Source organism: Saccopteryx bilineata, chromosome 9 (genome assembly GCF_036850765.1).
Source record: "Saccopteryx bilineata isolate mSacBil1 chromosome 9, mSacBil1_pri_phased_curated, whole genome shotgun sequence".
Lineage (NCBI taxonomy): Eukaryota > Metazoa > Chordata > Mammalia > Chiroptera > Emballonuridae > Saccopteryx > Saccopteryx bilineata.
Window position 1 is genome coordinate 82,877,910 of NC_089498.1, and position 23,708 is coordinate 82,901,617.

Genomic DNA, 23,708 nt, shown 5'->3' on the forward strand with positions numbered 1-23,708 from the left:
GCTACCAGGATAACCCTTGACAAGTAGGCTTTGTGGGCAGGGGAGAGCAATGGTTCAGGTCAGGCTCCCTGCTGATCTAGGTCCCGGGGACGCACACGAACACCCTAGAATGGAAGGGCTAAGTGATAATAAATAAAGGGCTTTATCATTTGGAGCACAAGAGGCTCTACTATGGGATCCTTTTTCACAATTGCAGTATGAGAAACGGAAGACCTTTTCCTACCAGCTGAGGAACCTGATATTCCAGGTTCTGCCATGTGCAAAGAGATGCCATAAACACATCAACAGCCAGTAGCAAATCACACCACCAACAGGGTGGCCACAGGCAAGGGTTGGAGACGTGGGCTGCTGGCGTGTGGACTTAGGCAAAGGGTTGGTGCAAGAGATGAAGTCACAGGGCCCCTGAAGGGAGCAGAGATGGCAGCAACAGAGTAGGCTGGGTGCTGCCGCAGTCACTGGAAGTCAGTTTCCTGGGGATGGTTGCAGTCGTGTATCAGCAGCTCAGGGTTCCAGACTGGTTACTAGAGCCATACACAGGGCAACACAGCTAAGGAAGAGGAAGGACGAGGGCAGAGAAGTTAAGTCCATCCCACACAAGGCAGGTGAGGGGCACTCCTAGGTCGAGAGCAGAAAGCATAACAGTGACCCCTGCCAGCTGGCTGCTCCCCTACCTCTGTCCTCACAGGCTGCTGCTGCCCCTGCAACCCCTCTACATTTCCCACACCTGCCAAGAAATGCCAAGAAGCTCCCAGCTCTTTCCCAGTATCTGGGTATTCACGTTGAGGTAGAAGAAAGAGAAATGGGTACAGCTGGTTCTGGCTCTTGAAATTTGCAGAGGCAGGTTGCTTTTGCAATAGTCAGACATCCTTGAGCCACTCAGTGTCTTCTCTGGCCCGTGGATTCCTGGATATCTGTAAAATCTAGACACCAGTGAGGCCCCACAGATCACAGGGCTGCAGTGAGGTGCAGGGAGGTCATGGACTGAGGGTGCTCTGTACACTTTCAGGTGACATGTGTGTAGTGTTAGGGATATCAGTGGCAGGCTTCCAGAACCCTGGTGGTGGTGAGTGACTAAGTCAACAAGGAAGAAAACTGCCCCTTAAAGAGTTCTCGGAAGACCAGGGCTGGGCAGCTGAGTTTCAGGTCAGTATAAATAGCTGGTGCCTGCCAAGGAGAGGCTAATTTGCCTGGAGATTCTTGAGTCCTAGAGGAAGCAATGGTGAGTGTCTTGGTCCCTGCCTCTCATTTGGTTTCCCGTCTGTCCAGGGAGCATCCCTGCCCATTCTGTGAGCTTATTTCATAGGAGTGGGGAAAGCAGTGTCTGTGCCGCTGTTCCGGTCTAGGAGGTGAAAGGAGGCACAGTGAGAATGAGGGCCGCTCTTCTGCCCTTCACACTGCCCCTTAGGTCAGTGGGAGATCTGCTTTCTGGGCTGGGGCGGGGGTGGGTGCCGAGTAGGATGTGACGCCTGCCCTGACCCCAGACGTCACTGTCTGGAAGCCCCACTGGAAATGGAGTTCCAACTCCTGTCTTGACTCCTGTCCATCCCTCATTTCTTCAAAAAAGAAGGTGGAAGAGAAACAGATGGGGTTTCACAGGCCTGGGTTCTGACCTATCCTGGTACCAGCGGCCTGTGGGACATCGATAAACATGCTTCTCTCATATCTGTACTTAAAAACAAAACAAAACATTTCCTGGATCAGGTCACTGATCTCCATCCAACTTTTAGAGAAGACATTCTTTCCAATAAATTTCAGTCTGAAGTCCTGGCATAAACTGACCAGTGTGGGGGTGAAGGGGCTGAGCTCTGCCCTTCCTCCACGGGCCCAGCCTAGAGGCCCCAGCTGAGTCCTAGGTCTAAAAACCTGGGAGCCAGCTCCCTCCGAGGCCGCTTTCTGCTCCCAGCCCTGCAACTCCCGTGAGCTCCTTCCACATTCATGACTTTACAGTTTCCTCCCAGGAGAGGAGCCCACCATTGAGTGACCAGGTCCTGCACCCTCCCCGAACTCCATAGCTCTGAGTCCCTCTCACGTGCCATTTGGACGCCCTATTGGACAACCGCTCTGTCTCACCCCGAAGACTACCCTTTCTCTACTGAGCACGTCTCATCAGCCCCTGCTCCATGGGGCCCTCTTCTAAGTTGTCTCTCCAGCTGTTAATATGGTCTCTGAGAGCTTTCAGCTGGGATCCATGTGGAACTTTCTGCATGGAGACAGTGTCTAGTCCAGGAATGGCAACTCAGCCGACGAGCATGTACCCATCTTGTGCTCAAGACAGATGTCACTAAGTGTTCTGGCTGAGTGGCTCTGGACTCTGGCTTCTTTTCAGACCTGCACTGCAGTCCACCGGTGCTAGTCCATCCACGGCTCCGAGTGACAGGAAACGGGTTTGCGTTTTTTGGAGCTAAGCCAACCCCTTAATGACACAGACAGGGAGAAGGAGCTTCAAAGAGGGGAAAGGTCCTGCCCCAAGGCACTTCATGCGCCCTGCCTCGAGGAATTCGACACTCTAGCCACTGTGCCAATGGCAGTGTGCAGGGATGTCACTAGTAGGGACACACGGGGCATCAGAGAAGAGGTAGATGCGGCTTCCCCGTGTCGGAGAGTCTGTAGGTAACTCCTGCCTCCCAGGCCAGGCTGTATGCCTGCCTCGTCCTACCTCGTTCAGAGCCCTGCTGCTTCTGACCCCACAGAAGGGAAGAGGAGGTAAGAGAAGGGTTTCTCCTGACCTTCAGGAGCTGGGCCAAGCACTACCCGTGTTCTCCAACCAAGAGCAAATCTTTGCTCTTTCTCTCCATCTGCCTAGGCCATGCTACTCCTTCTCTCCGGGCTGATGCTGCTCACACAGCCTCTCAGCTCACTGGGAACAGAAGGGAAGAACTGTACTGAGAATTCAGTGACCACCACTGCCTGCGCCCTGGTCACATGTGGTGCTGCGGAGAATGGCTTGCCTGGTCGTGATGGACGAGATGGGAGAGAGGGCCCCCGGGGCGAGAAGGGCGATCCAGGTAGAGCTGGGACCCTGGGCTTGTCCAGGTGGGCAGGGGTGGGCATTAAATGGTAACCAACAGAGCAACTCTGTTATATTCTGCTGTGGAAGCCTTGGGAATGGAAACCCACCCCTTTGGGAAAGAGAATTCCCCTCCTAGACATTCAGTCCTCCTGAAACACCAATTACCAGTTGGCAAATCACTGGCTGCGCTGAGCCCCTGGTGTGTCCCCCATCACCCAGCGGCACCGATTCCTCCCCTGGGATGTTCTGATTCCTCTCACCCCAAGAATGAGCAGATGGCGGGTAATGACTGGTATTTGGGGCCCTCTAGAACCATGTTCCAACCTTAGCAGCTGTTCAATGTGGTCATGGTGCCTGTGCAGGCTGTTAAACATCTAATAAAGCCTACCGCCTGAAGGGTGGGAAAGCATGAGGCTCCGTGGCTCCCTACTCAGGCCTGAGCAAAAGGATTGGCCCTGAGTACTCTCCGGAGAGAAGGAAAGGGAGCTCACACTTCTTTGTCCAGCCCTGTGCTCGGGCATTCACTTGTGTAATTCGTGTACTATTTATAAGCGGCATATTATCTTTACTTGACAGGTAATAAAATTGTCACCCAGGGGCTAAATGCCACCCAATATGGAAGGTGACAAGGATATGGGCTTCTGTGTCAGACCAATGTGTGCTTGTCTGCTGCTACTTCTGCACAGCAGGGACAAGCCACTCAGTGTCCCTGCGTCCTTGCTAGTCTATAAGTTGGAGAACATTTCCCACAGTGTGACAAATAATTGAGCCAAGGCTTTATTTTGTTTTATTTTTTGTTGAGTCTTTGGTATAAAGTGGCATCTTCCTGCTGTACCATCAGGTGAATTCTGAGCTTTCCAAAGGGACTGTTTGTAAGGCTTTTGTCCAAGAAGTAGTGCCCTCTAGGAGAGAGTCTGGGTCTGACAGGCAAGATAGAGAAATCAATAAACCAGCAGTGAGGATGACAAAATCCTCCTGGCACTGGGCTGGGACTCTGGATATTGAACAGTGGCCTTTATGTTTGTGAAGTTTGCATTTTGGTTGAAGGAGGAAGAAGACATTAAGCTGCAAATAATAGGATTCATGCCAGGCTTTGCAGGGTGGGGCAGGAGGAACTATCTATCTGTGCTTTACAGACAGAAGGGGCTCCCAGTGGAATGGGCTGGGGCTGGCGAAGGCCGCCTGCAACTGGACTCATGGGAGGGTGGTATTTAAGGGGACAGCTCTCCCTTGGAGGCCCCCAGAAACCCTGAATTGAATCCTGGGGGCTAGGGGGCGATTACATACAGCGGCCCTATTGACATGTGGCACGGAGCATGGCTGAAACCTCCGTTTCTCATGCAGGGGCCTCATGCATGTCCAGCCTGGAGTGGGGCCCTTGCTTGGAGCAGCAGTGGTGTACAGTCACACGGGGCGACAAGGCCCCACACTGGCACCTTTATTTCAGGCCCTTCAGTCACTTAACCTTTAGGGTCTGAGGATTTCCTGGAGAGCTTGGAGCAAGCTTAGGACCCTGACCAAGTAGGTCTGGGCAGGGCTTGTGGCCACGTGCCCTGCAGATCTGATGTGTGTGGTCCCATAAAGCTGCTATAAGAGACAATGTGAGGCCCTGGCCGGTTGGCTCAGCGGTAGAGCGTTGGCCTGGCGTGCGGGGGACTCGGGTTCAATTCCCAGCCAGGGCACATAGGAGAAGCGCCCATTTGCTTCTCCACCCCTCCCCCTCTCCTTCCTCTCTGTCTCTCTCTTCCCCTCCCGCAGCCAAGGCTCGGAGCAGGGATGGCCCGGGCGCTGGGGATGGCTCCTTGGCTTCTGCCCCAGGCGCTAGAGTGGCTCTGGTCGCGGCAGAGCGATGCCCCGGAGGGGCAGAGCATCACCCCCTGGTGGGCAGAGCTTCGCCCCTTGGTGGGCGTGCTGGGTGGATCCCGGTCGGGCGCATGCGGGAGTCTGTCTGACTGTCTCTCCCCGTTTCCAGCTTCAGAAAATTACAAAAAAATAAATAAATAAATAAAAAAGAGACAATGCGAGGCTGAGATGAGAGAGCTGAGGTCCAGGTGACGACCACTGCTTTAGAGGAAATGCCTGGGACTGGTGCAGCCCTATCTCTCACTTAGCTCAATTCTTGCTGGTTTCTTCAGCTAGCAGTTTTGGGGACTTCTCTTTCTGTCACTGGAACGCTGTGTGGGGAGGCTGGTGTGGGATTGGGACCTGCGCTCCTCAGAGGAAACACCACAGCTATCCCTCCCATTCTGTATTCACCACATATAGGTGTGGGACCAGCCTGTTCTGCGTCTTCGCCCCTCCTAACAGACTCTATGTGGCTTTTCCTCTAAATCCAAAGTTGTAGGACTTCCATTCAGCTCGATTTCAGGTGGTTCTCAATGATGGTCGTTCTGTAGTTTAGTTGTCATTTTGATGTGGTTGTGGGAGGATTCAAGTACGCATTTACCTGTGCCGCCATCTTGACTGGAAGTCCTCTGCTCATTTAAAATTCAGATTATTGGCTCTTTGTTATTGAGTTGTAGAAGTTCTTTATTGTTTTGGATATTAACCCTGTATTAGATATATATGGTTTGCAAATATTGTCTCCCATTTGGTAGGTAGCCTTTTCATTTTGTTAGTTTGCAATGCTGTTCAGATTTTTAATTTTAATAGTTACTTCCATATTACTTTTAAAAGGTTATGACAATTGATGCTTTCATTAATAGTGTGTGAGAGATGCCCACTTCTTTAATCCAAATGGAGATTTTAGCTTGTGTGTCTCAGGGTCCTGCTGGTTCTGCTGGTGCTGCCATGGTTCCCACCCTGCTCGTTACTGGTGCTCCCAGCTCTCCTGAGCATCCAACCAACGTGGGACCCAGAAGCCAAACCATGATCTCTTTCTATCAACAGGGAGAGACAAAGCAAAATGTGTTCTCCTCATACTGTGGCCTATTATTGAGCCATACAAAGGAATGAAGTACTGAGACCTGCCAAAGTGGATAATGCTCAAAAAGTCATTCCAAGTTAAAACAAAGGACACAAAAGGTCATATTTTGATTGAGCCCATTGATATGAAATATCCGTAAGAGGTAATAGAGACAGAGAGCAGAATAGTGATAGCCAGGGCCTTGGGGGTGGGAGAGTCGGGATACGGTGACTGCTGAATGGCTGTGAGCTTTTCTATTGAGGTGATTAAATGTTTCTGAACTAAATAGAGCTGGCAGTTGCACGACATTGTGAAGGTGCTAAAGACCAATGAGCTGTATACTCTAAAAAGGTTCATTTTACATTATATACATTTAACCTCAATAAAAAAGAATAACCAAACTCATAGAATTGAGTGTAAGATTTTAAAATATTAATAGCCATTGGCTCCCTTTAGTCTTTTTGGGTAAATCTTCTGTAATCTCCAGTTTAGGCAGCCCCTTCTTGAGGTAACAGGTCTATTTTGAAATGTTTGTTTATTTTTACAATAGAAATATGTGGTCATTGAGATAAACAGTAGAAAATGAAGATGACCTTAACTGTGCCACTGAGAACACATCTCCACACTTCGCACACGCCTTTCCTGTAGTTTTTCAATCTGTTACACATGCACACACCGTACAGTGTCTGCACATGTTTATGAAACAGAATCATAGCGAACATAGTATTTATAGGATACTTTTCTACCAGTGACATGGCAGATCATAATTTAGTCTATTTTCTATTGGTTAAAGAGAACATTACTTAGCATAATTTCTTCAAGATTTATTCCATTTCCTGTGTGTTTGTGTGTAAGTGTGTGTGTTTCACATCTTTATCCATTCACCATCATGGACGCAGGTTGTTTCCATTTCTTGAGTACCGTAAATAATGCTGCAATGAACAAGAGGGTACAAATAGCTTTTAAAATGAGTGTTTCACATTCTTTGGATAAATAAATTTAATTACTTTTATATTTTAGTCCTACTTTTAATTGTTGGAGGAAACTCCATACTGCTCGCCATATGGCTGCACCGATTGACAATCCCACCGGCAGTTCACAAGGGTTCCATTCTCTCCACATCACCACGGACACTTGCTATCTTTTGTCCTTTTTATTATAGTCATTCTAACAGGTGTGAAGACATATGGCGTGGGTTTTATTTGCATTCCCTGATGATTAGTGTCAGGTGTCCTCTCTGATATAAAGTTGGGTTCTAAGAAGGAGAAAGCTAGAGTCCATGGCCCAGGGTAGGTGTGAACAGAGGGCCTGCTGTGAATTCTGTGGCCCTGGGGCGGGGACAGGACAACGCATGAGGGTCAGTCAGGCCTTGGCTCAAATCTGCTGCCAGCTCGGGCACGCCGGTTTCCTCTCCTGTAAAGTGGGGGTAGAACACTCATTTCCTGGATCACCAGTGACCGAGGAGTGTGGAGGTGGAAGGTCTACACCCTGCACAACCCTCCAGAAATGCCAGGGGCCCACCCTACACTTATTGGTCCTCTTAAGTCTGGGGCCCGTTTTATGCCCATTTCTTCTGCTGCTACAGGTTCACCCGGAGCTATAGGGCCAATGGGGTTGCCTGGACCAGTTGGTCTCATTGGGCCCAAAGGGGACAGTGGCTCTGCTGGAGAACCTGGACCGAAGGGAGATGCTGGACGACCGGGTGAGCAGCGGGGCGTGGGCTGCAATGTCTGCACGTGGTGCTGCTGCCCCTACATGGTGTCGCTTGGCACGCACATGTCCCGTCCCAGGAGAGGCTGTCTGGAGGGAGCCCTGGGTGATTTCCGGAAGCCGCATTGCTACTGGGCTCCATCTAAAGAGGGGGCTGCTTCTCTGACTTCTGCCACTGCTCCCATCTCAAGCACTTCCGCCTCCAAGATATTAGTGCACTGACCGGGCTGGTTCATTCCCCAGGACCTCCAGGACCTGCAGGTGTGCCTGGTCCAGCTGGAAGAGAGGGTCCCAAGGGAATGCAGGGCAACGTAGGACCTCAAGGCAACCCTGGAGCAAAGGGAGAGGCTGGGCCCAAAGGTAGGTGGTTGGTATGTGGCTGGTCTGGAATGGGGGAGGGAGAATGACGGTGGCACTCCGTGATGTGACCTAAGGCATGCTCATAGTGCCAGGAGGAGCCTAGAGCATCAGTATCAGGTAGCTCTCCAGGAGGAGCCCGGCAGTGAGGAACAGGGACTTCCCAGCCCCCTACCCCACGTGGACTGGCGGGGGAGGGGCTGCACCACTGAGGAAGGGATATGCACTGCACACAGTCTTGGCCTCATTTGTCCCAATTCGTCCCATCCACAGGAGAAGTGGGTGCCCCAGGCATGCAGGGCTCTGCAGGGACAAGAGGCCCCCCGGGTCCTAAAGGAGAGACAGGCGCCCCTGGTGAGCGTGGAGCCCCTGGCAATGCAGGGGTAGCAGGTGAGTGACAGCAGACGCTGGGGCAGGCCTTCAGTTCTCCTGTGTCCACCTGAAGCTGCTGAAGCCTGTCCCTCCACCAGCAGCCGTGTCTGGCTGGAGCTGGCATGGCTGGGCGGCGGTGAGGGTCTGCATGCAAGGAGGGTGCATCTGGGCTTGAGGAATGCTCTGGGGAGGGCGTGACGAGCAGCAGGGATGGTCTGCAGGAGGGAAGGTGGGTGCTGGGTGATGGCAGGGTCAGTGTACAGAGGGTGCCTGGCTGGCTCGGAACAGACGGTCAGTGTGGAGGGCGTGTTGCGGGATGTAGCCCGGTGCATGTCCGTGAGGGTGAGATGCGAGGATGTGTGAGGAGCTCCCCTACCGCGTCTTCTCTGATCTCAGGGCCTGCAGGAGCCGCTGGTCCACAGGGACCTCTAGGTGCCAGGGGTCCCCCAGGACTGAAGGGGGACAGAGGTGCACCTGGGGACAAAGGAGCAAAGGGAGAGAGTGGGCTTCCAGGTAAGGTAGCCTCTCCCCGCTCTGGGTGCACCCCTCAGGGGTGGAGGGAGGAGGGCTCTCTTCACTCAGGACAGCCCCTGTGCTCAGTGGTCAGCCCACTGCAGGGGTGGCTGAAAAGCAGGCAGGCTGACTGGCTGGAGGCAGGAAGGTCAGGCTCTGGTTTTAACTTCCGTTACTTGGTGGAGGGCAACCTGAGCAGATTTGCCGTTGATCATGGGATCAAGCAGAGCTCCCTCCAGTACATCGGCTGGCCCTGAGCATCAAGTAATCTGAGGATGGGAAGGTTCCGGGGAACATGCAGTCTTGTCCCCTGCCTCACCGCCAAGGAACTGCTATCAAATTTCCAGAATTTGGAGTGATAATGTCACCTGGATCTGTTTCTGTCAGGTCAAGGACTTGCTCAGAGGCCGTTTGTAAACAAGGAAACTGCATTAAACCCCATGGGCAGGAGGGCCCAGGAGTGTCAGCAGAGGTGGACTTCCTGGGACCAATGAGAGCTCCTCAGCACTGACCCCAATAGTGTCAGGACCTGGGCCCCCTTCCCTACAGGCCCAGACTCTGAGCAGAACCCTGGCTGTGCTGACCTGTCACTTGGCCTGTCTCTCCTGCAGATGTCACCGCTCTGAGGCGGCAGGTGGAGGCCTTACAAGGACAGGTACAGCGCCTTCAGGGAACCTTGTCTCAGTATAAGAAAGGTGAGTTCCTAGACCTGGACCTGAACCTGAACCGGACACTAAGGGTCCGCCCCAGACCAGGTCTGTGTCTTGGTTTGGAGTTGGCGGGCCTGAGGCAGGCCTGCTGAAGGACTGTAGTGGGTGGGGACGATGGCTGGGCCGGTGACTGGGGCAGGGAGTGGAGCTAAGGAGGGGTGGTGGACAGAGCAGTGAATCCGCACGACTAGAAGCTGAAGGAGACGTGAGGACAGACACCGGATGTAGCCCTCTCACCAGAGCAGTGCGCTGGCGGAGCACGGTGAAGCTAAGAGGCTCCAAGATCCCCCCAGCTTCACGGCCACCCGTGCTCTGAGCCAGATCAACACCCCGAGTCCAGTGCAGCTCAGCAGACCTCACTCCTGCTGGCCATGTGCTGGTCCTGTCACATATGGGGACATCCGCCCACCAGGAAGCATTTCTTATTTCTGTGGGTCTTGTTATGTGAACGCCCGAAGATGGTGCAGCCCAGCCCACAGCAGCAGAAACCCCAGACACTGTCCTGATAGTTGGGGCTGGGATGCTGTCACTGGGTTCAAGGCGATGGTGGATGACCTTGGCATCCGGTCACTGAGAATCTCACCTGAGCCATGCCCAGGTCTGGCAGAGACAGGCTGCCTCTGGGCCCTGGCCAGTGCCCGGCTCTCACGCCCCTCCCTGGGTTTCAGAGGAGAGATTCCTCCCTATCCCTGGGATGCTGAGGGGGCAGAGGCCTCCAGGAGCATACACCTGAGGGCCCTGGCCTTTGGGAATCTCCCCCTCAGTCCCTAATTTGCCCCACGTCTTCCCCTGCCTTCCATGAGGTCACTTTGAGCTCAAGTCATTCAGCAAATGTCGTTGATCTAAAGAAGAGTTTCTGAAGGAGGCAAGCCTACAGGGGGCGCCATAGGGATGCTCTTGAGTTCCCAAGCCAGCTAAGTGCCTAAGGACCCAGGAGGGAGTTTCAGGCATGGGTGTGTCTCCTCCCTCCACAAACGTGTCTGCATACGTGCTCACTTGGTCATGTGCACACTTATGCAAAAAGGACAACTTCTGACACTTACCTGCCACACATATGCTTACATAGCTCTGCTCACTTGACATCATCTTCATACACGAGCGCACACACATATGCAGGCACACACAGGTATTCTCACCCGTCCAGATGGCCCGTTAGTGCTCCCGTGCACGTTCAGATGGACACATGGCCACAGCGTGTATGCACATGCGGTGTACACACCCGGTCATGTAATGGCACGTGAATTCTTGCACTGTCCTTGTCCAGGGCTGCTCTGGGTGCCTTCAGTCTAGGCTCAAGAATCTGCCCCCGGAGCCCTTGTGGAAGGTGCTCGCAGGAGAAGGGCATGGGGTCAGGTGCAGCCTGGGCTCCTCTCCCCCCGTGAGGCCGGGGTTCAGTCCTCTCAACCCCTGAATGTTTCTGAGCAGAAACCCAGGCGACAAAGGGATGGGAAATGAGATGGACTAGAAAGAGACAGTGGAAGGTCACACGGGGTATACTTGTATAAAACGTATTCCCACATTAGAGAAGAGGAATTGGAGACCGTGAATAAGGAAGTAGCTTAGCCTTGCCCACCGGGACAGCCACTGCCAAGGTGGGGCTGCACAGCTGGCCTCCTGACCCAGACAGGGCTCTGTGCAGCGCTGGTTCTCGCCCCGCCCCCACCCCATGCACACGTCTCAGATGCCTCCCCCCTTGCCCAGCACTCGGTGTCACCCACATGCACACCAGGAGGTCAGCACTGTGCTGCGCAGTCAGAGGTTAGCACGTCGCTGCTCTCCGGTGGCCACTGTCTCCCTCCTTTCCCTCACCCCTCACCCAGCTCACAGGCTCTCTGACAGTGCCACGTGCTCAGCAGGGTTCACAGTGACATCAGAGCGAGCAGCCGAATTGCTTGCTGTAAGCTCAGAGACTCCCAGGCTGCGTGGTGCCATTCCCCAGTTCAAAATGGTCTGACTAGGCCTAATTAGAAACCCAGTTGTGGCACGCAACGTGGGGGGACATGGAACAAGCACGTCTCAGCTGTGTTCTCAGAACAAGTAAGGTTTAATCCCTAACTCTGCATTTGATGCTTCCTTGAAGCCGAGCCTCTTACTTAACCTCTGTGAGGTCAGTGTTCTCACCTGTAACTGGAGACCCCAGAACCACCTCCTAGGGCGCATTGTGCAGCTGGGGCTGCTCCGGAACTGACTGTCTGACTTTTGTCCTATCTGGTGCCCTGACACCGGTGTGGGAGGCCGGGCTCTGGTTGGAGCACACGTCCCCAAGCCTTGGCCGGGATCTGCCAGAACCCCAACCTGACTCTCCCTTTGTCCTACCTAGCGGAGCTCTTCCCTGACGGCAGAAGTGTTGGAGATAAGATCTTCAAGACAGCAGGCTTTTTAAAACCTTTTCAGGAGGCACAGAAAATATGCACTCAGGCTGGGGGGCAGCTGCCCTCCCCACGCTCTGCAGCTGAGAATCAGGCCCTGCATCAGCTGCTTGAAGCTCAGAAAAAGGGTCCTGCATTCCTGAGCATGACTGACTCTAAGACGGAGGGCAAGTTCACCTACCCCTCAGGGGAGCCCCTGGTCTATTCCAACTGGGCCCCGGGGGAGCCCAACAATAGCGGTGGGGATGAGGACTGTGTGGAGATCTACGACACTAATGGCAAATGGAATGATAAGTCCTGTGCAGAATCACGCCTTGTGGTCTGCGAATTCTAAGCAGCCGGCCAGGGTGCATGGGCAGTGGTGGCTCAGGGTCCAGCATGTAGGTCCAGGACCTGTGTGCTGGCTACATTCCAATAAAGGCTGACACCTCTGCTGGCCAGGGCTCCTCCACTGAGCCATGGATGAGGCCAGGGGCAGGGCTTCTGTGGAACACGACTCAGAATATAATATGAAACTGTCTTCACTCACCGGCAGACCTGTTCTGGAAAGAAGGGACCAGCCTGCTTTCCCAGTTGAAAGAAATAAAATTATATCTTAAAGATCTTCCTGTCACAAAATCCAATGGCTCCTCCTCAGTCTTCCACCTCCTTGAACTGTCAGCCACATTTGACCAAGCTGGTCACTCCCGCCTCCGTCACTGTTCCTCCTTTTGACTTCCCAGACACCACTCACTGTTGCTGCCTTTTGTCCTATGACTGTTCCTCACCCCCTTTTGCTAGTCTCTCCTCTTCTTCTTGACCTGTTAATGGTGACATGCTCAAGTCCTAAGCCCCTATACCAGTTTCCCCTTACCCTCACTGCAGGGATGAGCTCATTCAGTCCTGGCTTCAGATTCCTTCTTCCACTGATGGCACCATGTGTGTACCCCTGCTCAGGACACCCCTGGGCCCCTGCTCCTCTAGCCACTGCGGGCTGGTCCCGAGGTCTGGGAGGTTTCAGTGGTTGCTTTGGCTTCAAGGCTGAGCCCTGGAAGCTGCACAGCACAGTGGGCCAACCTGGCAGGTCCTCCGCCTCCCTGGCCAGACTGTGTGGCCGTGCATCCAGTAGGCTCATGTTGGCACACCCAGGACCTCTTTCTCTCCGTGTCAGTATGGCTGCCTCTTGGTTCATGGGTAGGCGTACCATCTGCACAATCTTATTCCATCTGAACTCTCCGGCATAGAGGGTGTCCCACCATGCTCACATTGACCCCCAGACCTCCTCTGTCTGACAGTTTCAGGCTCCTTCCCCACTAGGCCTCAGAGGCAGTTGAGGCATATTCTCTTTGTCTACAGATATGGAGACTAAGAGAGGGGGCGAGAGACTGGCCCAAGTCCACAGGGGCGGTCGGTGCTATAGTCTGGTCCTGGGTAAAGTCATCAGACCCCAAACCTCATACATTTTGTCTTGTAAATTTTAGGCTACGGGCCTCTGTATGTTAGTTGATCTTAATGATACTTGTGCTTAAGAAAATAGAATAATACCTGGATAAACCACACAGGCTCCTAGGAAGTGACAACAATTCCTTTCTCCCAGAGAGGAAGCCAACGACTCTCCTTTGTCCCCGGGGGCTGAGGGACTGCCCCTTCTAGCCCCTTATGAATGGAAACCCCAAACCCCACCCTCTTGCCAACAGTGCTACAGCCACACCTCCTATGGAGGACAGCATGTCTGAAAACAAAAAGCCACACCTCCCAACAGCACATAGATCAGGCTCTCTGCTAAAGCCTTCACCTGATACTGTAGAAATCCTAATCCTTAGCAGCTTCTGAAATATCATATGTCAGTTATGCAAAAGTAAACAAATACTTTGGCAGAGGCCACACCTGGGCCCCATCAGCCAGGGTGCTTAGAAAGGTCTCTTCCTTGCAGATAAAAAGAAAAAACAACTGGGTATGGTTTGTGCCAAAAGGAGGCATTTTTTTCTAAGAACGAAGAGTTCTGAGCTAGCTCAAGGGCAGGTCTGCAGAGCAATACGGTGCTGCCACCTCTGTCCTATTCACCTCTCCCTGCATCTTCCCTCTTGTCTCCTGTCACACCACCTTCTTCTGCTCTGGTCTGTCCATGCCCAGGCAGAGGGAGTCATGTGTCCCAGAGATCAGAACTCTTCTTGATGTCAAGTCAAAGATCCCTGTGGAATGAACCTATCTGTCTCAGATGCCCACCTGTGGTCCACTAAGCTAAACCTGGGTTGACCACACAGGACAGTATGGCCTGTGGGACCCGTGCACAGTCATGATGGTCTGGGCAGGCCCTCTGTAAGTGACCAGTGCCCATCCTAGTACTTAAGCCAAACCTGTTCTTTGACAAAACTGAAGGAGAAAATGGAAGAACTATAGGAATCAGAAGGCAGAAAAACTGTCTCCAATGGTGATGAAAGTCAGGCGTGTGAAACCCCTTGTCCGGGAAGAAGCTTTAGATCAGGGGTCGGAAACCTATGGCTCGCGAGCCAGATGTGGCTCTTTTGATGGCTGCATCTGGCTCGCAGACAAATCTTTAATAAAAAAATAATAACGTTAAAAATATAAAACATTCTCATGTATTACAATCCTTCATTTCCTACCACTCATGTTCATGGTTGCAGGTGGCTGGAGCCAATCACAGCTGTCCTCCAGGACAACACCAAATTTTTATTGGATAATGCGTAAAGCACACAGGTCGTTGTAAGGCTCTCACGGAATTACATTTTAAAATATGTGGCATTCATGGCTCTCTCAGCCATAAAGTTTCCCGACTCCTGCTTTAGATCGACCTCCACTTGGCTCTGGTTTGCTCTCCAGCACAGAGGACAAGAAAGGAGGGTCATTGGACTCTGTAGGCACAGCCTGACTAAAGCAGAGGACCAAGGCAAAGATCTCAGAAAATTCCGGCCTTACCAGAGACCTCTTCTGCACTCACATCATGGGCAGACTAGTTTGTTTTTTTTTAGGTTCGCTTGCCTGCACTGGGGCAGTGCCTTGTGTGTGTAGTCTGGGAAAGGCTGCAGTGCTTGCCCTCAGGGCAGCAGATTGCAAATTGCAGATTTCCTTTCTGCTTTGGAGGGGCCATTTTTGCTATTGTTGGCTGGAGAAGGTGTTTCTTCCCCAGCCTGTTCCTGGAGAGAGAGAGAGAACACTGAGGGGTTCGGGGAGGACTGCGGTTTCAGCCCAGCCTGTGGTCTGGGGACTGCTGTTTTGCTTGTGGGGGCCTTGGAGTCCAGAGGGTGAGTCCAGAGAATGAGTCTGGGTTGTGGAACCAGAGCCCCAGTCAGGGCTTGGAAGCCCTGAAGAATGGGAAGCAGTTTTCCCTGCCTTATTAGCTTGTCCTCTGTTATGATACTTTTACAAACAGAATGGCCCACCATCCTCTGACTCCTCAGATCCTTTCCTGTCTGCCTGAATTCAGTGTGAACCTGCATGGCCATGGCAACAGGCACTGGTCCTACACACATCATGGGCAAAGGTCAACAGTATCTGCCCACCCCAACCATAGTATCCGTGGTCTCTAGCTTAGGAGCCTAGGTGCCTAGGCTCCAGGGAAGCCAGGACTGTCGTGACTCTTACATCTCAGGAGATGTTACGATCCTCACAGTGCCAGGTGACATCACGGGAGCCCACGGGGATCCTTCCATGTCTGGAAGGTGACAACCACAGCAGTTTCATACAAAAGCCCCCTTTCAGTTTGAGGTATATTCTCAAATCACCTCCTGATTCTCAGCCCTCCTGCCACTAAGCCAGCCCACATCCCACAGTGAACTGATTGTGGGGAGTGCTTGACGTTTGCTCTTTTAGGATCCTGTCTGTGTTCTGAATTCCCTTGATTGAAATCCCTGACAACTGAATTGCTTAAGTTCAAGGCTCTTTCAACCACTCTTATCTTTTGGATGTCCTTAATTCAAGTTTAATGATGTGCTTGACATTTTCAAGTTAGCTGTGTGTTATAAACTAGAGCCAAAAAACCAGGTATCTATTAAGGGGAACAAAATACTAATTTAGAAGTCAAACATTTATCCAGGCCCCTGGTCATACCCTCATAGATGCGACAGCCCTGCCTGTCCTTAACGTTAGGGATGAGCTGTAGAATTGTGTTCCTGCACCCAAGAGAGGTGCTGCGCAAGTGTATCTGAAATGAGTGGATGACTGTAACATCTTTTAACTGGAGAATAAAGGGGAGCCATCTCTCTGTGCAATCAGCAAGCTGCTCAGAGATCAAGACACTCATTATTGTTCAATCTAGTTGTGACTCTTCGGCCTCTGTATGGCTAATAGCAGGTATCTTGGGGTAGATTCTACTTTTTTTTTTCAATATTTCAATAAGCGAGAGATTATGATAGCAGGCCTGTGACCTGTGTCGCAGGTGAGGGCCAGCGCACGGTTCTGAAACTCCCCCTTTTGTCTTGCCATGGTGATAACAGAAGCACTCACCAGTGCATTTTTGTATAATCCAGCACTCTGAATCCTGAGCAAATGCATGGAAAACAAGATCATCTGAGATCAGCTGGATGGGTCTACCTGGTCCTTGCGTGGGATTTAGGGGTTGTTAGTGCAGCATTCATAGCCCATCTTCACTGGATGAGTTTTGAGTATTATCCTATCTGACTTCCATCTACTTGACCACTACCGTTTCTCTCAGACTGGCTGGCTCAATGACTTGGAGCCACAGAGGAAGTCAGGAGGGCCTTCCATATATGAGCAAAATGGTACTTTTTAAATTTGTTTAGTAAGTAGGCAGAGTGAATGAAATGAGTGAATCTGAAAGAGCTGAGGGAATGAAATCCTACATTCCTATCGGTATGCCTGTGCGTAGGGCTGCAAGAGTGTCTTCAAGATGTTACCAGGCCTTTGACCCGAGGCCGTAGTGCTGTGACCACACTGCCAGCCTCTCTGCACTTCTGCGCATCCCCTGATTCTTCCTTTCACAGTAAGTGGCAAGACCAGGCCAGGGCAGAAAGTTCAGGTGACAAGTTCTGACCAAACAAATGCATTCTGTGACCAGGCGGCTGAATCAAAGCAGGAAGGGAGGGTATCCCCGATGCTGGGTGTTGAGCAAGAGATCTGAGAGGGGCAGAGAAGCAGGGGGCGGGGATGGCGAATGGGTCCTGCTCTGAAGAGCTCACAGTGAAGGTTTGAAATGAGACAGACACACAGACAAGTAGCAGAAAGTTCCTCCAGCACCTGGGCTACTGGACAAGAGGCCCCTATGGTCATCCAGTGGAAGCGTGCATCTGGAGCAGGCCCCAGAGCCCAGGGGCATTTAGAAAAGGCATGCTAAGTGGGTGTAGCACCCAGGGCAGAAGGGGAGGAGGGGAAGCAGGAGCATCTGCAGTGACAGAGAAGGGGTTCAAGAGACCCCACCCTCACCTGGCCCCCATGTGAGTCTGGGTTTTCCAGTCCAGTCCTAGAGTCACCAGCAGAGGGCACCGTGAGTTTGCAGCTCTTGCACAACTAAATCCAATCACTTGAGAAAGGAGACTGTGCCCAGAGTCAATTCCAAAATAAGTCTAGCTGCTTCTGTCTTGGATCCAGATTGGAGCTGAGTTGAGCTCCAGAGAAGGGATATGGGTCACACATTTTAGGGGAAGACTGCAACTCATTCATCAACTTGTATTTATTTAGTAGTTACTGAGAATGATGTGGTCCTGTTGTAAAGTACTTTACCCAAATGTTATAAAGTACCATATCTCAATTTCGCTGGTTTACGTAGAAACACCACATTCAGATGAATTCTGAAGGAGTTTTATTAGAGGAGGAAACTTATTAATATGCCAGATACATATGACTGACACGGGGCATATCTGACCCAAATCACACAGCCCCAAATACATCTCAGAGCAGGGGTTGGGAACCTTTTTTGGCTGAGAGAGCCATGAATGCCACATATTTTAAAATGTAATTTCATGAGAGCCATAAAATATGTTTAACACTAAATACAAGTAAATGTGTACATTTTATGTAAGACCAACACTTTTAAAGTACAATAAGTCTCTGAATTCTTTTTTATAACATTGTTATGCTTTTGCTAACCAATGATGAATAAAGTACTTTTTACCATTAATGCGACTTCTGGTGCTGCATGGTTTTGCTGATGGCTTTGTAGTCTGGTTGATATGTGGTGATGTTAAGCTTCGTGCAGGTGTTGAGACTTCCATCCGTGAAACGTGATCGTAGGTTGGTCTTAATGTTCTTTAGATGTGAGAAAGACAGCTCACGTGCATACATAGAGCCAAACATTGTCAGTACAGCAATACTCACACACTGCAGTGTGTGGTATGTTACGGGAAGCACATTCCAAGTTTTGACAATCAGCTGGTCTGCAGGTTGAAGTTTTTTCATTTCTCCCCACTTGTGTTTGCTCGCCAACTCTGCTTGCTGTCATGCAAGTCTTTCCAAATCTTCATTCAGTGACTTGAACTTATTCACCCACATGTCTGAGGCCTTTAGGTCAGCAGCTTGTAGCTCAAAATCTCTGATGGAGACACTGGGGATGTAACTCAGGTCGGCGCTGTACACTGGACACTCTTGTGAATGGGTGATGAATTTAAAAAGATGAGTGTGCTCACAAATTCTCCAAAGCACGGTTTGAATGACTGCAGGAGATCAGATGTGAAGCCCACTAGCTGCTGGAGATCAAGATGTTGAGCAGGGTCACTTGCTGTCCACGCATCTTAAAACACTCTCAGTTTTTCAAGTGTAGTAAACTACCTGTTTCAATGTTGGTGATGAAGAATTCTAGCTTGTTTTCAAATGCAAACACTGCTTGTTGAAGGGATAAGACTGTATTTCCAACCCCTTGCATTTTCAAACTGAGCTGGTTCAGATGTTCAATCATGTCCACCAGATATTAGAACTTCAGGAGCCACTCAGTGTTAGCTAACTCAGGATTCTCAATGTTTTTCATTTCAAGAAAAGTCTGGATTTTGCTCAGACAAGCTGCAAAATGGCTGAGCACCTTCCCTCTTCACAACCAACACACATTGCTGTGCAGAAGCAGACCAGGATAATTATTCCCAATTTTATCCAGCAGTGTTTTAAACTGGAACTCATTTAAAGCTCGGGCAACAATAAAGTTGACCACCCAAATGACCAGCAACATCACCTCAACAAGCTGCTCGCCACATATCTGAGCACAAAGTGCCTCCTGATGTAGGATGCAGTGAAAACTTAGGATGGGTCTCTTTTCATGTTCACAAAGAAGCACTATGAATCCTCTGTTTTTCCCCATCATTCACAGAGCACCATCAGTACACACCGAAATAATTTTATCCAGCGGTAGATTTTATTCTTTAGCTAACTCAGTGAAAGACTTGAAAAAATCCTCCCATCTTGTTGTCTCTTTCATAGGCAAAACAGCAAGACTTTCCTCACATAGTGTGTCAATGACAGCATACCATGCAATCACGCTGAACTGGGATAAATGGTTTACGTCTGTTGACCCACAAAGTGAGAGAAAAGAATGGTGCTGCATATATGTCCTTCACTTGTGTTGCCTCAATTTGATTTGCCATCATGATGGTACAATCGTGAACAGTTCTTGCCAACAGAGGCATGTCTTTTATTCATTTGATTATCTTGTCTTTATCGGAAAAGTCGTCAAAAAGTTCATTGGCAACATCAAGCATGAATGTTTTGGCATACTCCCCATCTGTGAATGGCTTTCCATTTCTCACAATTGCTAAAGCACCAGCAAATTAGTTGAATTTCAGTCACCTTGTTGGGTCCAAACACGGAGTTCCTGCTGACTAGCTTACACTCTGCACAGTAGGTCTTAACATGCTTTCTTCCTGCTGTCTCCCACTGGATATTTTGATGCAAATGTAGTATGTCGTGTTTCAAAGTGCTGCTTTCTATTTGACTGTTTCATCAATGCAATTTTATCATTGCATATTAGACACACTGCAGAATCTGCTCTCTCCACGAAGGTGAATTCCTCTGTTCATTCTTGCTGAAAAGTAGGATACTCCTCATCTTTTTTTCTTTTAGCCATCTTCTTCATCAAAAGGGTTTCCACAATTAGCTAGATGACTACTTGATTAAAAGGAGGGAAGTTACTTCCTGACCTCACAACAACCCATGTACATTATGCATTATTCAATAAAACTTTAGTGTTGTCCCAGAGGGCAGCTGTCATTGGCTCCAGCCACCCACAACCATGAACATGAGTGGTAGGAAATGAATGGATTGTAATACATGAGAATGTTTTATATTTTTAACATTATTATTTTTTTAATTAAAGATTTGTCTGCAAGCCAGATGCAGCCACCGAAAGAGCCACATCTGGCTCGTGAGTCATAGGTTCATGACCCCTCTCTCCGAAGCAGGTTATATACCCTTTGACCACATACAGGTTGGGGGGAGCATGACAGCATGACACAGTCATTAACAAGATTATAACATTTGTCTAGGAGATTTAAAAAACGTTAAACTTTGGCAGCGGAAACAACGCGAGGTCTTAGCAGGCTGCTGGGCAGAGATGCGCATGATTTAGAAGGACTGCAAGAAAATAGAAGTGTAAGAAATGTAAGCCACCTATGGACCTGAATATGGCAGTGGAGTAGGTGGACACACAGACGCCCAGCTCTCACCACCAAACTGGAATACAAATCAATTTAGGAAAAATCAGTGTGAAAAACAAACTCTGGACTACAATAACAACTCTCAAAAACCAAGAAGCAAAGAAGAAGCCACAACAAACCTGGTAGGGAGCACCTGAATCTCCCCTGCTTACAGGAACGGAGGTAGGGGATGAGGCTGAGAGCCCAGAGGGAATCTAACTCCAGGGGAAAGAGCAGAAAATACTGCTCACAGCCACTTGTCTGGCCACCAGGGAGTGAGGTGTGTTGAAAAGACCAGCTTATCTCCCAAGTGGAAAGAAAAGAGAGAGGGACAGACTGTGAGGGGCTAAGGAATGCAGGAAATGACCTACAAAAAGCTGACTCATTCATGCTAGAGGTGGCCATAGCTGGGGGAGGGATTGATCCTTCCCCACAAAACAGTACTGAATTGCTTCCAGAACAGGGATCTCCAGACATCTCTCCAGCTCCAGTCAGTGCAACAAGACACAGCTGAAAACAAGAAGTGGGGAGGAGGGGCAGTAATTCAGGTCTCCATGGAGATCTGAGATACACCTCCCCCTACTGAAGCTGAGAAAACACCCTGTCCCCAGAGAGATTAGTTGGTGGAAGAGGCCTTCAGAGTCTCAGGTTACACCCATTGCATTCCTGGATACAGTTTCAAGAAAGCCCCCTGCTGAGATCAGTAAACAAGACTATCACCTCTTAAGAAAACAAACAAATCAAGACTTCAAAGCTGCCCAAATCCAAAAGTGGATTACAAATAATAGCTGATACCAACCCAAGAAGGCCTAGAAATAACACAACTGAAAACTGGAGGCAGACAACACCAAGCCTAGATTCAACCAGCTCTATAAGCAAAACACCCAAACACAGACATAATGAGAAGACGAAAAAGTGCAATCCAAATGAAACCACAAGAGACACCTTCAGGAGATGAACTGAGTGATATGGAAATAATCAAACTTCCAGATGCAGAGTTCAAAATAATGATTGTAAGAATGCTTAGGGATCTTAGAACAACAATGGATGGTCATTATGAACACCTAAATAAAGAAATAGCAAGTATAAAAAAGAATCAGTCGGAGATGACAAATACAATATCAGAAATAAAGACCACAATGGAAGGAATTAAAAACAGGATAGACAGAGCTGAGGATCAAATCAGTGAGTTGTAGGACAACTGGAATGAAGGCATGAAAGCATAGAAGAAAAAAGAAAAGAGACTCAAAAAGTCTGAGGAAACTCTTAGAGAGCTCTGTGACAACATAAAGAGAAATAACATCCGCATCATAGGGGTTCCTGAAGAAGAAGAAAAAGAACAAGGGATAGAGACTTTGTTCAATCATATCATAGCTAAAAACTTCCCTAAATTAATGCAGGAGAAACTCTCACAAGTTCAAGAAGCACAGAGGACTCCATTAAAGAGAAACCCAAAGAAACCCACACCAAGACACATCATAATTAAAATACCAAAGCTAAACGATAAAGAGAAAATATTAAAAGCTGCTAGAGAGAAAAAAAAGCTATCACCTACAAAGGAGCCCCCATAAGGATGACATCTGACTTCTCAACAGAAACACTTGAGACCAGAAGGGAATGGCAAGAAATATTCAAAGTAATGCAAAACAAGAACCTACAACCAAGACTACGTTATCCAGCAAGGCTATCGTTTAAAATCAAAGGAGAAATAAAAAGCTTCCCAGACAAAAAACAACTCAAGGAATTCATTACAACCAAACCAATGCTGCAGGAAATGTTAAGGGGCCTGTTGTAAACAGATCAAAGTGGGAAAAGAATATAGCAAAAAAGGAATACAGCTTTATAGAATAAAATGGCAATAAACAACTACATATCAATAATAACCTTAAATGTAAATGGATTAAATGATCCAATCAAAAGACATAGGGTAGCTGCATGGATAAGAAAACAGGACCTGTACATATGCTGTCTACAAGAGACACAACTTAGAACAAAAGATACACATAGATTAAAGATAAAAGGATGAAAAAAACATTTCATGCAAATGGAAATGAAAAAAAAGCTGGGTTAGCAATACTTATATCAGACAAAGTGGACTTTAAAACAAAAAATATAGTAAGAGATAAAGAAGGCCACTACATAATGATAAAGGGAGGCCGCCTATGTGTTGTACTATGTAGGGATTTAAAAGGGCAGGTATTGGCTTGATCCCAAGGTCACTGTCTTGAGCAAGGGGTCACTGACTTTGCTGGAGCCCCCCATCAAGGTACATAGGAGAAAGCAATCAATGAACAACCAACGTGCTGCAATAAGTTGATGATTGTCATCTCACCCCCTTCCTATCTCTCTCTCTCTATCTATCTCTTTCTCGTGCCAAAAAAAAAAAAAAAAAAAAAAAAAAAAAAAAAAAAAAAAGGCCTGACTTGTGGTGTCACAGTGAATAAAGTGTAAACCTGGAACACTGAGGTCACCAGCTGAAACCTGACATCACCAGCTGGAGCAAGGGATCGCTGCCTCACCTTGAGCCCAAGGTCGCTGGTCTAATTCCCGGTCAAGGCATGTATGAGAAATAATCAATGCACAGCTAAGTGGAGTGATGAGTTGATGCTTCCCTCTCTCTTTCTCCTTCTCTCTCTCTTCCTTTCTCTAATAAAAAACAAACAAACAAAAAGAAATTTAAAACTGTTCTCTGTAATTTTTGGAAGATCCTGAGAAGGTTTGGTGTTAATTATTCTTAAAATGTTTGATATTATTTTCCAGTAAAGTCATTAGGGTCCAGGATGTTTTCTTATTTGGGGGTACTTGATTACTCATTCAGTCTCCTTACTTGTAATAGGTCTGTTCAGATTTTCCTTTTCTTGATTCAGTCTTTGTGTGTTTTCAAAAATTTACCCATTTCTGCTTTGTTATACAATTTGTTGGTGTAGAATTATTGATAATATTATAAAATTTATTTCTAAGGCATTACTTGTAATGTCTAATTTCTCAGGTTTATTTGAATTTTCTTTATTCCCTTAGTAAATCTAGCCAAAAATTTCTCAATTTTATTGATCCTTTCAAAAAGGCAACTATTAGTTTTTTTGATCTTTTAATTGTTTTTATGTTCTATTTTGTTTATCTTTGCTCTAATCTTCATTTTCTAAGTTTGAGTTTAAGGGTCTTTTTTGAATAAGAGAAAAAAACACAAAATTT

The 23,708-nt window shown here is 48.9% G+C and overlaps 1 protein-coding gene across 3 annotated transcripts in view; it reads left to right on the forward strand.

Moving 5' to 3' along the window:
- LOC136313561 (pulmonary surfactant-associated protein D-like) overlaps positions 1 to 12,550 on the forward strand; it is a 52,559-nt gene extending 40,009 nt beyond the window's left edge. For 2 of the 3 annotated variants that reach the window (XM_066244097.1, XM_066244096.1), the window contains 7 exons: positions 2,804 to 3,005; positions 7,501 to 7,617; positions 7,869 to 7,985; positions 8,256 to 8,372; positions 8,751 to 8,867; positions 9,479 to 9,562; positions 11,898 to 12,550. In XM_066244097.1, coding sequence (XP_066100194.1) covers positions 2,807 to 3,005; positions 7,501 to 7,617; positions 7,869 to 7,985; positions 8,256 to 8,372; positions 8,751 to 8,867; positions 9,479 to 9,562; positions 11,898 to 12,280 — 1,134 coding nt within the window. In that variant the 5' untranslated portion in view covers positions 2,804 to 2,806 and the 3' untranslated portion in view covers positions 12,281 to 12,550. Of the gene's footprint in view, positions 1 to 1,093; positions 1,220 to 2,803; positions 3,006 to 7,500; positions 7,618 to 7,868; positions 7,986 to 8,255; positions 8,373 to 8,750; positions 8,868 to 9,478; positions 9,563 to 11,897 lie in introns of those variants that run through there. The other variant, XM_066244095.1, reaches the window with a different exon arrangement.
- Positions 12,551 to 23,708: the final 11,158 nt, after the last annotated feature.